The 15,949-nt window shown below is 38.7% G+C and overlaps 1 protein-coding gene across 2 annotated transcripts; it reads right to left on the bottom strand.

The window, feature by feature from the left end:
• Nucleotides 1-349: 349 nt before the first annotated feature.
• Nucleotides 350-15,416, bottom strand: abcg2d (ATP binding cassette subfamily G member 2 (JR blood group)). Of its 2 annotated transcripts, none has more exons than XM_088302489.1 (16): nucleotides 15,344-15,416; nucleotides 12,923-13,145; nucleotides 10,540-10,599; nucleotides 10,345-10,459; nucleotides 9,939-10,091; nucleotides 9,700-9,857; nucleotides 9,460-9,611; nucleotides 8,428-8,529; nucleotides 8,089-8,339; nucleotides 6,150-6,232; nucleotides 5,651-5,740; nucleotides 5,133-5,254; nucleotides 4,160-4,314; nucleotides 2,863-2,952; nucleotides 2,686-2,792; nucleotides 350-1,129 (listed from the first exon to the last, which is right to left on the bottom strand). In XM_088302489.1, the coding sequence occupies exons 1-16, from the start codon at nucleotides 15,414-15,416 to the stop codon at nucleotides 982-984; spliced, it is 2,082 nt and encodes a 693-aa protein (XP_088158615.1). In that variant the 3' UTR covers nucleotides 350-981. The 2 variants fall into 2 exon arrangements, with proteins under 2 accessions (XP_088158615.1, XP_088158614.1); XM_088302488.1 differs by having other exon boundaries at nucleotides 15,348-15,391.
• Between the last annotated feature and the right edge of the window lie 533 nt (nucleotides 15,417-15,949).

The raw sequence follows: 15,949 nt of genomic DNA, 5'->3' as shown, positions 1-15,949 counted from the left end.
TTTTTTTATCATTTTTGAATATATTTATAGACCACTTATTTGTTTTAGTTCATAGGTTATTGAGTACCGATTATATATATATAAAAAAAAAGACATTTATACGCTAATACAATCATGTGAATTGTTTGAAACAATCAAATAAAATCAATGGCGATAGCAATTTTCATCTACATTTTAAATCTTTACTGCTGAGGTAAATGAACAATAAAAAACATGAGTGATAAGTATGACAAAAATCATATCTACTTTAAAAAAATGAACATTTTAATGTGAATATTTATAAATAAACAGTTTAAAATTGGGGACAACCCGATACAACATTTTCCACTTCCGACCCGATACTACGGCCTTGAGTAATGTCCGATTCCGATGTCGTCCGTTATGATATGAGCAGGAATGATACATGCTGTCATTTATTTTTTTCGTATGAATTGTTAGAATAGACTTGATGAAGTTATACTATTAAACCGAATAACAATAGTCAGCAACGGTAGGTATGAGAATATATGAGCCATTTATTCCAAACACGGGGTGCATCTGACGATTAAATGGAAGCATACATGCAGTTACAAGTTACCTGTAACAAAATGCAGTTAGTAATGTCATGAAGTGTCGTAATATTCATGGAACTTAAATACATTTAATTTCTTTTGGATTGCTCCAATACCAGATATGCCTTAAGAAATTAATACAACAAAAAAATAATCAATATGATGTTTATTTTCATATATTTCTCTGTTTTTTTCCTTTTCTTATGGATGTATGATATGCATGGTTTTGAATGCTTTGCGAAGCCTGAGCACCCACAATTCAAATCCAAAGCAGAAAAAATGTGAACGAGTCATACAAACCACTTGTGCAGCATGCAGCAGAGACAGACAGGTAGATCCATAACTTCATCTGGTGAGGGTACATTAGGTAGCTTCATAAAGTATTTCACACCTTTGCACATGAGAGGTTTGCTTCACACACTCTGAATTCTTAAGTGAACTTCTTTATGTAGCGAAGTTTCAGGTAGGAAATGAGGAGGAAGGCCACTAGCATGACGGCTAACGCCACGTGGTTCTGCCACAAGCCCCACGTGTCGTACTGGATGCCCAGATAGTCCAGGTACTGTTCCCCCGCACATCTACAACAAGACCACACACAAAAACAAAACAAAACGATTTTACTTTCACTTTTGGAATGTTTTTTGAAACTTACTAGGTTGTAAAAAAATCCAGATCATGCATTTTCATATCACAATGTTAATGTGAAGAAGAATGTTTACAGCCCACAGACGGTATTTTTTTAATTAAATGTTTTCCTGATTTCAATTTGCACTGCTAATGTGACTAGGGAAATGTGTGTGCGTCGTGCTCACCGATGATTGCCTCCCACCTCCCTATGGACCCTCCTCTCCAGAACCCCTGACTAGACCTTACCAGGGAAACTGAGGCGTGTGACTGACTCAATGCCCCCTGCGTCCCCTGGGATGTGGGCAAAATTTTGCCGGAGGTGGGAGTTGACAATCTTTCTGACAAGGGATTCTGCCAACACACCACCAGGTGGTGATCAGTTGACAGCCCCGCCCCGCTCTTCACGAGTGTCCAAATCATCCAGCCGCAAATCCGATGACACGACTACAAAGTCGATCATCGAACTGCGGCCCAGGGTGTCCTGGTGCCAAGTGCACATATGGACACCCTTTGAACAAGACGAGCACAGAAGTCCAAAATCAGAACCCCACTCGGGTTCAGATCGTGGGGCGTCGATGCTCCCAATCACGCCCCTCCAGGTCTGACTGTCATTACCCATATGTGAGTAAGTCCCCCAGTGGAACGATGACGTCCCCAGTAGGAGCACTCTCCAGCACACCCTCCAAGGACTCCAAAAAGGAAAAAGCCTCTCGTCCACCGGGGTGAACCCCAACGCACGGGTGCCAAGCCGGAGGGCAATAATTTTGCCCACACCTGCTCGGCGCCTCTCACTTTGTGCAACTCCAAAGTGGAAGAGTGTCCAACCCCTCTCAAGAGGACAGGTACAGGAGTCCTAGGGATCCAAGTTGCGTTTTTGCGCTGTGCCCGGCCGGACCCCATGGGTGCAGGCCCGGCTACCAGGAGCTCGCCAACAAAGCCCCCCCACCAGGCCTGGCTCCAGAGGGGGAACCCGATGACCTGCGTCTGGGCAAGGGAAAACTGGATCCATTTAAATTACTCATCATTGGGGTCTTTTAGTCATGCTTGGTCTGGACCTTCAGCGAGGACCTTTTTTTCATGGGTGACCCTGTTACCTCTTTATTCCTGTAAAATTTACAAAAACCTTCCTAAAATCACGCCTTTAACCATGTAAAATTACATTTTCTTGTAAATTCACAATTTTTGGGGGTATAATTACAGTTGCAATTTGGGATGATACTGATGATGCCAGGATCAGTATTTGAATACTGACCCATATCGAGTACTGATACCGCAGGTACGCACTTTTGATATATTAATATTATTTCAACACAATATGGCAGAAAAGTGTGAACAAAGACCTTCCTTTCTGATGCAGATGACTCACCAAAGTGTCAAACTACCACAGTACACTGCAAACTACCATGGAGGACTTAATCATTTAAATCATTTTTTTGAGCTTTAAATAACGTCGTTCAAATTTGCAATGGCACAGCCAGCGCTAACACAGCAGCGTTTTTCTACTCACGTCAGTCCGACAGTGGGCGCCACGCTGCAGTTGCGGTTGGTCACAGCAGCGGAAATGTTGACGTTCTGACAGAATTTTAAACCCACAAACTCGTTGATCTTCAGGGCCTGAAGGTCCAAAAGTCCAAAGTGAGAAACAAACGACCAAGGGAAGTTTGTTCTATCACGCAGGACTTACCGCAAGGCCGTAGCGTGGAATACTGAAGTACTTGAGCCACGCCAGCCAGTCCATGATGCTTGGAAGGTTCACCAGAAGACCTGAGAAGATCTACAAAAAAAAAGCAACATTTTGTGAATAAAGTCAAATAAATTGAGTTTTAATGTTACAAAAATATAGTCAGCCTATTTCAATAAAGTCGTAATGTTATTGCTATATAAATAAAGTGGTAATGTATTGTACTATAAAGTCCGATTTATTTTGCTAAAGTAGTTACTTAATGTTGGATTACTTTATTTTATAAAAAATGTATTAAATTGATCAAAAACGGCGATGAGTGTGCACAGTAAATGTTACACACCTCACCGGTCACACCTTCCGTCTGATTGGTTGGTATTCATCGGGTTTAGTGGCTTCTTGAAAATCTGATTAGAGGTACACGAAAGAGCCAAAGATGGATGATTTTTCTTTGTTGTTGGACGCATCAGATTACTAATTTACTACTATTAGCTTTGTATTAACACTTTTGACAAAAGTGACAAAAAGGTGATTTTTTTTTTTTTTAAACTGCAAACGCAGCTTTACTATTGTAAAATTATTATTCAATTTATGTAAAATTTCTTGTAAAATAAACATTTTCAATGCGTAAAAAGGATATAAGATTTCATTATTTTAAAATTAATAAACAAAATGTTAAATTAAATTGGCAATTTTATTGTGACTTAATTTGAAAATCTGATTTCATTCTCTAAAAAGAAATAAAATGTAATCTTTGTTAAAATACAGTTCTTCTTGGAGAATAAAAATATATATATTTTTGGAAATTTTAATCTAATTATCAAGGAAGTATAGTATTTATTATTCATATTTATTCTTTTAAAATTAAATAGTTTTTTCTTGTAAAAAAAACTAGTAAGTTCATTCTGGTATAATTTTAAATTTATTATTGAAAAATATACATTTAGTTTTTGTAAAATTTAATCTTTATTCTTAAAAAAGAAAGTCAATTGAATTCTTATAAAATGCCAACAGTTTTCTGATATTAAAATGACAACTTCACTCTAAAAAATGACAATTTTTAAGTCAATTTCAGATTATTTTCACATATCACAACTTGACTCATCTGCAGGACCGCTCTTTCTTTTTGCACAAGACCGTTCTCATGATAGTCCAACTTTAGTTTCATTAACTACAATGTCTTTCTCTCAGAAAATGGAATGTTTTCTTCACAAAACGATACCATAATTAACAATGGCTTCATAGCCATTGTGATATCTCAGAAATTGCGTCCTTTAAAGATAACGATACGTTCTCTCACCATCATGAAGACGAAGGTGATGGTCATGAAGATGTTGGCGAGCGCCACGGCCGTCTGGTCCGCTGAGATGGCCATTGTCATGGCGGTGGCCGTGTATGCCACTAGCGTCACCGTCAACGTGAACACGGAGAAGGCGGACAAGGTGCACTTCAGGCCTGAATAAGGTCCAAATCAAGCACGGTGGTGAGAGAAGAATAAAGTGTTGAGACTTACATGCTGCTCGGGTCACCTTTGACCCGTTTCCACATTTGACAGCGGTAAAAACGTCATCGTTTCACACTGAAATCTGATGACTTCCTAGAAAGACCCAAAGTACACGAACAGGAAAATATTTTAAAATGTCATTAGGCATTAATTAAATGGCCGCTGTGTTGCTGCCCACCTTGGCCGCCTGGGGGCAGTAATAAGACAGACCCTGCACATGGAAGCCTTCACAGCAGACAAAGAATATATGACTGTAATATTGTCAGCTTCTTAAAATCATGGCCCGAGTTATGATTAGACAAAAGCATGCTGACCACCTGCTAAAATCGAATACATCCTTAGGCAGAATTAAAAAGATTGTTTTGTTTCCTCATAAAATTTACCATTTGGTTCTCAGAAAATGAAAACTTTTTGCACATTTTTTTTCCCCGGTAAACTTCAGTCAAAATATTAAAAACGCACATCTTTTTCTTCCTTCCGGGGAATGAAAAAATCCTCCAGGAGAAAAAAAAAGATGTTTTTTGTCAAAACATTTATGTAAACACAATTCTAAATAAATGAACATTGATAAATAAATGAAATGACATTTTAGACTTCAGCAAATTTTAGTTTTTTTTGTGTCACCTTGTATTAGCGGGTCAAGGAGACCTCGTCCAAATATGTGTGACTTAGAAGCACATACCATGGGTGCAACGGTTTGAACTTTTCCATTGGTTAACTTTTTTTTTTTTTTTTTTTTTACACGGGAGAAATGATGAGTTGTTCTTACCAATCATAAAGTATACGCCGCAGCTGAAGATGACGGAGGTGACGGTGCGTAAGGCCACGTCGGACAACACCTTGGACAGGAAGTAGACGGACACTCTGTAGTAGCCGCTGATGTACTCGTGTCTGCGGCAACAAACAGTCACAATTTTTTTTTTTTTAATTTAAGTTTGTGTCACATACTCAAATGAGACTTTTACGACAGGTTTTCGAATATTAAAACTGTCATTGTTAACGAAATACATAATTTTATCGAATACTAACATTGTCTGTGATAGTTACAGAAATGTATATTAAAAATTTGTTGAATCTGATGTTTCCAAGTGACCAATTGCGACCTACAGTACACACCAGCGGCCTTGCATCTCATCAATTGACTGCATTTTTTTCAAAATCAAACCTTTTTTACATTACACTATTATAATAGGCACTTATGTAAAAACATGAAGTAAAAGGCGGGGGGCATCCATTATCGCACACGTACATTTAAAACACAATTGTTCAACTTCAACGACAACATACACGAAGAGCTTCCGTTCAGCGATGAAGAGCTCGGCCGCCGACACTGTGCTGAAACATTGGTTGGTTGTGATGAAGAAGAGCGCCCCCATCCTGGAAGAAGACAAAGATAGAGGTAAGGCCCGCTTTCCACTCTGTAACCCCGACTGGCGTCCTTAAGGGGCACCGCTTAAGCCCCATCCACCAGTCCGGTGTGAATGCAATGACCTTATGGTGGGTCCGGAGACTGGTTGGGATTTCAAATGTGCTTTGCTGACCTTGTGAGTACCAGCTTGTGCCAACATTAAGAGGATTAGCGAGTCCACATAGGAATTAATGCAATTCTCAGAGCGGCATTACCCACGTACAGGAGAGGGACGTATAGGTTTTTTTTTCCCTTTAAGTTAATTTTTGCCACGAGAGTGTTGCACTTTAATCTGGTTTCAGAATGTTTTTTTTTTTCCTTTTCTTTTTTTTTTCTGGGGGGCTTTTGTGTTTGAGCTCTTCATGCGTTTCTACTCACCTGTTCTGGATGCCACTTTGATCGTCTTTGACCCTAAAGAAAATGGCTCCCACAATTAGAGCCAGGAAAACGTGCACCCCCACCTGCACACACATTGACACAATTGCTGATTATACCAAAAATTAATTTGGGACAATTTCCCATTAGTGCGGTCAAGTGATTAATTTTTTTAAACTAATTAATCACAAAAAAATCCATGACTAAGTGCGATTAATCCCTTTTTTTCAACTAAAATTTTTTGTGAAGCTTGTAACAGATATTTACATGAATAATATCTTGCAATTGATGCAAAATCACCCAATATGAATTATATTTAGTTCAAACAAATTCAAATAGCTTTCTGTGATTCTTGAATAGGATCTAAATGGAGACATCTTTACAGGCATTTTTCTTCAAGACATTTCTCAAAACTGCCCACAAGCGCCACACTCACAGCAGTGTTGGTTTGCAAGGCCCAGTGGTAACTTGAACACGATGTTTTGTTCTGAGACGTGCTCAAGACAGCTAATATGGCACAATATTTGCAACTTATTTTTGAAGTAAGTCAAACTGAGTAAACTGAGTTAAAATATATAATGTTGGATTAATCACTTGAGTTAACGCTTTAATTTTGACAGCCTTATATATATATATATATATATATATATATATATATATATATACGCACACACGCACACATACACAAACACATACGCACACGTAGTCTGAATGGACAGACCGCCGACCACCTCACACCCAATGAGGGGGAAGAAAACACACACACACGCACAAACATTTCAGTGGTGGCGAGGGGATGTTTTGTGGGGATTTGACAGCAGAGAGTGAGAAAAGCAAAAAAGGACACAAGTTTTAATCCCAACAATTGACACATTATGACAGAATTAAGCGGTTCCCAGGGTGAAGGGATCAGCTAGTAATCTTCTAGGCGCTGGAGTGATGAATGGTGACAACGTCATGTGATGCATCGGCCGTAGCGGCGGCCACGCTGGTGCAGGGCTAGTGGGGTTTGAGTTCAAGGGGGGCTTAGGCCAGATATGATATCAAGTCCAGAGGAGGCAAGAGTCGGGTCACAGCAGTCACCAAAGCCGATTACGGCGCCCGCGCCGTCCAGATCCCCACTGGTGGGATTATGGGGTTTTATCTGGGCCCAATTGGCTGTTAATAATTCTTAAAGTGAGGAGACTTCTCAAGGCTTTGAAAAATCAGGTTGATCCCACCAGAGAAGGTTCATTGACGACTAAATCATCTTTGATGTTGATGAAAACACAAATCTATCCATAAATGTTGGCTAAAATGAAGATTTCAGATGTTTACGAAATATATATATATTTTTTAAGATGAAACGGTACACAAGATACTGTAGATGCTGAGGTCTAAACTGACTTCAGTGTGCACAGAAACATATTCATTAGTCTTATTGAAAACTTTGTTTCTAAAAAACTTTCCACAGACTATTGTTGTCAATGCTGAAAGAAATGAGTTTGTGCAACACTAAGTTGTTGTGTAATGTTTATAAAACATGAAAGTCAAATTTGTTAGAAATGTAAATTGTCTTTGAGGTTTACAAACACACAAATGAAGTGGGTAGAGGTGTGTTTGAAAAATAAGATGATCGATTTTAATCAATTTCTTTTTCAGAGCCTGATATCGATTTATAAAACCATAAATCGATATGTAATCCACATAAAGCGGATGGTTGGAAAACCTGTGTATGCTATTTAGAGGTAATATCTCATTCTGCCACAAAGTGGTGCATTTCTCTAGTACAGTAATCCCTTGCCACTTAGCGTTTCACTTTTCGCCGTTTCAGAGTTTCATGGATTTTTTCCAAAATATTTAATTAAAAAAAGAAAAAGAAAAACAATACAGCCATATCGGTAGCCATATTGCGGAAAGACACGTTGTTTCCAATAGATGAGTTGACACAAGAGGTGCGTACCTGTGCCACGGACGTCTGTGGGTTCAGCATGAGGTTCTGGAAGGTTCTGTGCAGCACCCAACGCAGCTGGTGGCCAAAGGAGCTGTTATAGGTGACCGTACGGGAGGCAGGTGGCAGGGAGTGCCGCTTGTCCAGGGCGATTCGCTGCAGCTGGGCAAGTGTGTCGCTGCAGTAGCTGCTATTCTTGTACTCCTCCACAAGGCGTTCCTCCATGCTCTGCCTGGAGCTGCTCATCTCGTCCAAGTCCAAATCTACTCAAGGAGAGGGATATGAAGGCCACATTTCATTCTTAAAATGGCCTGATCAAAACTATCTGGAATTGTAAAGACAATGCATCACCTTCAGAAAGGCTGACTTTGGACATGCTGGTGACAGTGAAGTCTCCATTAATCACGTCCAGGAAAAAATCAGCTGGGTTGTTGTGGGGCTCACAGGAATATCCTGAAAGGCAAAGTCGAAAACTAAACTGGCAATGTTTTTAAATGCTTTTTTAGATCAGGGGTGGGCAAACGTTTTGATTGGCGGGCCATAATGGGCTCTAAAATTTGACAGAGGGGCCAGACCAGGAGCAGATGGATGGAGTGTTTTGGTAACCTCACCTCATCGGAGGAAAAAAATCCATTTGATTTTAAATGAAAATGAACAAAAGCATTACAACAAAATATATGTATTTGACACACCACAGTATTTAGAAAATAAAACATTAACAAGGTTTATTCAATTCATTTTTTTCAAGTTTGGCAGGCCAGATTAAAATGTTTAACGGGCCGCATGTGGTCCCCGGGCGGTAGTTTGCCCACGCCTGTTTTAGATGTTCAAAATGAGGCAGTTAAAATTCATGTCTGAGTCCAATATTAATCTTGGGTTTAAAACTCGATTATTTGGATTTAGTTGGTCAAGGTGAAAACACATGCAGACAATGATTTCAGTCAAGTCTGAGTACAGGTGGAGAAAATTGTTTATATCCACAGACTGATCTTGTTGGTTGCTATCCGTGACAAGCAGAGCTGAGTCTCCTTTGCAATTTATAAATGTGTATTAGCTGGCCTAGCGGAAGCATGTAGAGGTTGAACAATAGCGGCTTCAAGGTTGACCCCTGGGGAACGCCACAGGCGATAGCCATGACAAGACACAAGCGTGTTTGATGTTTACGGATCTTAGCTTCACTGATGGCTAAACTATCCTGTTTACAGAAACGTGTTAGGTTGCGTGAGGACTCAATTGTCTTCATTGTTTAATAGTTAGCTTGTTGAAGACTAAATTGTCTTTGATGTTTACAAAACAGTGCTTTTAATTCAAATGTCTCATGGCATGTAAACTATTATTGGCACTTTTATGTTTAAAAGAACAAACTACAGGGAAAGTGCTCACCAATGTTTGCGAAATAGTCTAATGCGTTCGGCGCCGGTCCGTGGTACACCATCTTGCCTCCAACCAGCAAGGTTAACGAGTCAAAGAGTCTGTAGATGGAGTAGCGAGGCTGGTGGATGGACATGATGATGGTTCTCCCTTGATTGGCCATCCTGAAGCCACACAAGTCAGTAAAGACAAACATTTTTTAATATGACAGAGAGAGAGTGAGAGATAGCTAAATAATAATTGAGTCGCTACCTTCGTAGCAACAGCAGGACCGAGTTAGCTGTGCTGGCGTCCAGGCCCGTGGTGGGCTCATCCAAGAAGAGTACAGGGGGGTCAATGATCAGCTCCATACCAATGTTGGTCCGCTTCCTCTCACCTCCCGAGATGCCACGAGTCATCTGCGGTCCTACCTGTTGCCAAGAATGTCACAGGAACATTTCAATGACAACGCCCCTGTTGAAATGGATCTTTCTTGAAATGTCATCGTTCACCTTGCAGTCAGCCACCTTGGTTAGACCAAGTTCTGCGACAAGGTGAGTGACGCGGGCCTCTTTTTCACGCTCCGACACGTGCGCAGGTAGACGCAAGGCTGCTGAGAAACGGAGATTCTCCCTCACTGTTAGCGTACCCATGACAACGTCCTCCTGGTACAGAGGAAGAACTAAAATGTGTAAGAGCCAAAAGGTGAGTTTGATGACTTAATACCATTCATGTTTTTTTATTTTTCCATAATTGTTTGCCATTAGTGCTAGCATGTTATTTAGGCTAGTATGCAAGCTAATACAATTGATGGACTCAATGGCATGCAGTCAGGACCTTCAAAGCCTTCTCTGTTGGCCCAAAGGGACTTTTAGTATAAAGTTCGTTTTATAAATTACAAATTCACATCAAAGATACCTGGACGACGTAGCCCGAGAGACACTTGAAGTTGGGTGGTTGCGGCGCTCCGTCGATTAAAACTTCCCCAGAGAGGCCGGAGGGATCTTTTCTCGCAGCAAGAATATCTAAAAAACTTTGCAGGAAGACATAAAAAAGATAAAACATTCATCTAGACATCCCTTGTTTTTTTTTCCTGAACTCAGGTGCACTCACGATGACTTTCCACTTCCGGTCGGCCCGAGAATTGCGTTCAGGCCGGGCCTCATGATACCACTGCAGGACAAAACAAAGAAATGCAAAATATTCAGATTAGTAAACTTCTTGTACAATATCAATCCAAGATTGATTCAAATTGTAGCAATTTGATTATCACACAAACACTGTACCAAGATGCAAATAATAGACGCTAAAATACAAATACGAACTCCTTGTTCTCACACACTCAGTCCTCATTCAGCACATGCGCATTCCGTAGACATAAATCACTGGCGTCATTCACACACAAGCTATAAGGTATGAGAAAGCAGAGATCTACGAAGTGCAGGTGGCAAACAACACTCGTCGACACTCGCCTGAAATTCCCTCTCTTTGCCAGAACGAAATTGATTTTTTGCTTTGGCCACTCAAACAGATGCTAACCAGAAAGCAAACAATGCATCGCCACACAGCACCGAGGCATTTCGCCGAATAATGCAACAACAATGTGAGTTGAGCAGCTCACCAGACAATAAACAATGCAGTATAACAGCCATGTTCTGTAAATGAAGTAATTCCCGAAGGATATCGCGATTGCCGAACAAAAGCATTTTTGTCGTTCGGGCGTTGCCATGGGTTTAACTATATGAATCTAAAATGTTTGCATTGAAAAAAACTAATGCAAGTATTCTTAAAATAGATTTAATCTAATCAGTGGAGCTATTTGAGATATGTGTGTCAATAATGAATTAAAAAAAAAAAAGAAAAAAAACTAACTGACAAAACTCTGAGGGGTTTCCATGTAGTGCTTGGTCCAAAAGTAGGATTAATCAGTATTAATGGAAGTCTGCCAAGAAGGCAGGATTTTTGATACAGTTCTTGTATTGAATCTCATTAAATTGTCTCAGTGGCCAAAGAGTTTGGTGAGAGCATATAATATACACACACACACCCACACACACGCACGCGCACCCCCACACACATGAATGTGCAGTCTAATAAAATGGAATTAAAAGATTGTCCACAAGCCTGGCCATGGGTCACGTGACGCCGTTTTAATGCGTTCTCTTGGCAGACGGCGACAATACTGAGAGATTATAAGCAAGAAACCATGCCTAATACCATATAATTGGGGGCGGCGTGGCTCAGTGATAGAGTGGTCGTTTTCCAACCTAGAGGTTGTGTGTTTGATCCCTGGCTATTGTGACCATGTCTAAGTATCCTTGACCAAGATACTGAAGCCCCAAGTTGGTCCTGGATGTGTGTCATCAGTAGGTAGATGTGATAAAAGTGTGAAGCGCTTTGAGTGACTTAATAGGTGGAAAAGCACTATATTATTTACCATAATTAACGCAAGAAATAATTTGTGTGGGAAACATTACATGCATACACACGCACACGCGCACGCGCACACGCACACACCAGAAAGAAAGTCATGTGAAGGGGGGCCATTCACAATTCAGCAAGGACAAAAAAAATATATTAATTGTCAAAATCTAATTATTGACTATTGTCAAGCTGCGTTGTGATTAAAAGCATTAGGAGGTAACATGCCAGATGTCAACGTGATTAAAAAAAGAACGCAGCCTTCATACACAGATATGACATACATACAAAAGCGACGTTTAAAAAAGAAAAAAAAAATTGGCGTCCATCAGATCTCAAAGAATTCAGCCAACAAACAAAATTGTATTGTGATTAAAAGCGCTGGCGTGAAATTGTATTTTATGCACGTAAAAAAAAAAGGACAGAAAGTTGCATGTATGCTTTCATTAAAAAAATAAAATAAATAAATAAATAAATATATATATATAAATATAATTGAAAGACATTTTTGGGACCAACTACAACACGTTTTTGGGATTAGTGGAGTCATAAGGTAAGAACTTATATTTTATCTTACAAAAGTCACAAACACAATAATAAAAGGACTTGTTTTTTCTATTGACAATTTATAAAATTATGGGATTCATTATGAGACACAATCAGACAAATTATAGGGATTCATGTTGCTAAAAGGTATGCAATTGTATTTCATGCTGGAATAGAAGGACGGAATGCCACGTGCACAAAAATACAGTTAACTCAAGGAGTTGAGTGCTTTTAATGACAATTTACAAAATAATCACAATTAATGTTGTTACGAAGAATGAACGTTTATTTTATGCTTGTCCTAAACGACAGACATTCCCAAAATGGGACTTGAAAACACCCAGGAGGGAAGTAAAAACTAACAATTTGACGGTTTTTCTTTCGGGATTAATGTCGTTATGAATAAAATCGATTAACAGGTTTGGGAGGAATTACATTTTATTTCATGCTACCACAAAAGGTTGTAAAATTAACATACAAAGCCACCAAAACCACACACACAAGAGGGACTTTAAGCAAATGTACTAACCTGAGATCAAGTATTATCTGATGAGGACTTGACGTGTTTTTGCAGAAGAAGCCGTCCTTCACGTCAACTTTGTAGCCCACCTCGTGGAAGCTGACGGTGGAGCCGCAGGGTTGCTTGAGCGCCGGCTCCGTAACCGTGGCGACCTTCGAACCCACCAAGCCGTTGACGCCGAAGTCGTCCAGCATCGCTACGTTGACGTGGCAGCCTCGCTCCATCTTGTACACTGTCAACGGAAATACACAAGGGGAATTATTTGCATTTGGCTGGAAATATAAAAAATGAACCAAAATGGCCGACTTCCGATGCCTTTTAGAATTTTTTTTGTGACTCGACTCCTGATAGAGATGCCTACCAAATTTCATATGGCTAAGTGAGATTGGCTTAAATGGACTGAATTTTCAAACTTTTTCAAGCTAATTTTAGGTTGCGCTCATTTTTATCCAACTCGCTTCGCTCGCATACAAAAATTTGGCGTCGCCCACCTGCTTAGAATTTTGACAAAATCTCTCGGGAAAAGTCTGTCTTCGAAGGATCCGTAGAAATGGCCAAAATGACACTAAAATGTCTGCTTCAAGACAAAATGGCAGACTCCTTATATCTTTTCAGGCATTGGTTCTTGAGACTTTTTTGGGGGTCTACTCTTGATAGACTTGCAGTGGAGCTATTTGAGATGTGTGTGTCAAGATTTGGTTGTAATGCTCCACCTCTACTGAATGACAAAAAATATATACCTCATAATCATTCACAATTTAGAGTTGCCCATCTGTGGTTTAAATCTGACCTCTGAAAATGGCAGAAATCCCGCCCTTAAATGTTGGCTTGGAGTGAGAAAAATCCGACTGCCTGCGACTTTCCAGGCATTGGTTCTTGATCCTTTTTGTAGGTCAACTTGTGATAGAAATGCCTACCCAATTTTCTGTTGCTAAGTGAAATCGGCTTTGGGGGCTGCGTTTTCAAACATTTTCCAAGCCAATGTTGGGACTCGCCCCTTTGCGCTCTTGTGCTTATGCAGTATGACATAAAAAATAAACATTGTTGCGTCACATTTTTTGTGAGTGGTGGGATTTGATTTAAAATGTATCCAAATAATTAGAACCTTTATATTTAATGATTTGCAATTAAGCATATTTTTCCAGCGGTTGACTTTGCACTTTATAGTATCTCTTAACTGCTGCGGAATATCAAAACAAATCTAGGAGAAGGTGAAGACATTTCGGTAGTCTTTCAACTCAGAATGCCGAAGCTAAAAGGATTGATGAGATCAATGAACCGCTGTAGGGAACATAATTTATTGCACTATTTGAATTAAAAAGCAAAGTAATAGCTTTGGTAATTTGAATCATCCCCCCCCCCCACATGGTTCAGGTAATTTTTGCTCCTGAACATCATTTAATTTTCACACACGATTATTAGGCGTCTTTTCTGAGGCCTGGGAAATGTTTGTTTCTAATATTGTTCATGTTGGGCAGAGCATTGAACTATTCTTCTTCAGAAACGCATTTCCCTGCTGGATTTAGCCATCATTTGCCAATTGCGGGGTCAAATAGCACTCTTGACACAGGGACCTTTTTTTTTTATACGCTACTCATAAAAGACAGAAAATTGCAACCATCGTTAGGAAAACTATAGCAAAGAGTAAACAAATTGAACATAAAAGCTTGCATTAATTGTTAACATTATTGAATGAACATGAAAGCAAAGTGGTGATTTATGCGAATAATACCGTTTTTTTTAATTTTTTATATGATTGGGACACTTACGAAGGTTGAACGTGTTGAAAACAAAAATGCAAGCTTACTTTTGCCGTCCGAAGTACTCGTAAACAATTTTCTATCAAATATTATATTGTCATCAAAAGTTCATTTAATTATGCGTGAGGCTCAAATTTGATTCTACGCGATGATGTTTAACTCTTATGCGGTAACTAAGGAGAGCATTTTATTTTCACTGAAAAATGTATTTGATATCAATTGTTCTTGTTTTCCATATTTAAATTCTAAATTAGAGGAAATTTGGGAAAAACAAAACTCGCAAGTGCATGTGTTTATTTGGGCAAATAGCATGTTTGAAAAATTATTACAAACCTTATATTTTACGTTAATCTGCAATAACTATTGTGATTATTTGTGTCTTATCACCATTTTTTTAAAATAGTCCGTTTTCTGTATCAGCAGTGTAATCTACTTCATACCTTTAAGCATAACATAGATGAAGATTGAATTAAAAACATATGTATCATAAAACAAAATGTATAAAATATTGTAAACTAGAGTGTTCATGAGTGACCCAACATGCTTATTAAATCAAACAAAAACAAAACAGCAACAAAAAAGCGGCCGCAGAAGTGCCGAGCGGTCATCGGAAGTTAGCCGTTGTGTTTAAAATAAAACAGAAATAGAAATATGAAACCATAAGAGAAACTCACCTGCGGGCCTTGCGAGCAAGCGAGCGTTGCTGCACTGGTCAGGAGGCGGCCAGGGCGGCTGACAAGCATCTCATGGGAGCTCCAGGTCAAAGGTCACCGTCACAGCATGCTGCGTTAACCCTTTGTTCACCAAACACACTCACGACTGCACAGGTTTCCAGACTTGTCTAATATATATATATATATATATATATATATATATATATATATATATATATATATATATATATATATATATATATATATATATATATATATATATATATATATATATATATAAATAAATATATATATATATAAATAAATATATATATATATATAAATAAATATATATATATATATAAATATATATATATATATATATATATATATATATATATATATAAATAAATATATATATATATATATATATATATAAATATATATATTTTTTTTTCCCCCACTGGCAAAAGAGATACAAAATCTAAACCATGACATTATTATTATTGGATGGCAAGTTTAAGACATTTTAAACAAAATATATTGTCAAAATGATCATGATTCATATCGTTTTTCAAAAGTGAGGATTAGCCACTGCCACTTCAAATTTTTTAAAAGCTCTT

Source organism: Idiotropiscis lumnitzeri, chromosome 8 (assembly GCF_059441095.1).
Source record: "Idiotropiscis lumnitzeri isolate Australia: NSW breed Sydney's pygmy pipehorse chromosome 8, RoL_Ilum_1.0, whole genome shotgun sequence".
NCBI classification, from domain to species: Eukaryota; Metazoa; Chordata; class Actinopteri; order Syngnathiformes; family Syngnathidae; genus Idiotropiscis; species Idiotropiscis lumnitzeri.
The sequence above is the reverse complement of the archived record's forward strand: the minus strand, read 5'-3'. Positions and strand labels throughout refer to the sequence as shown.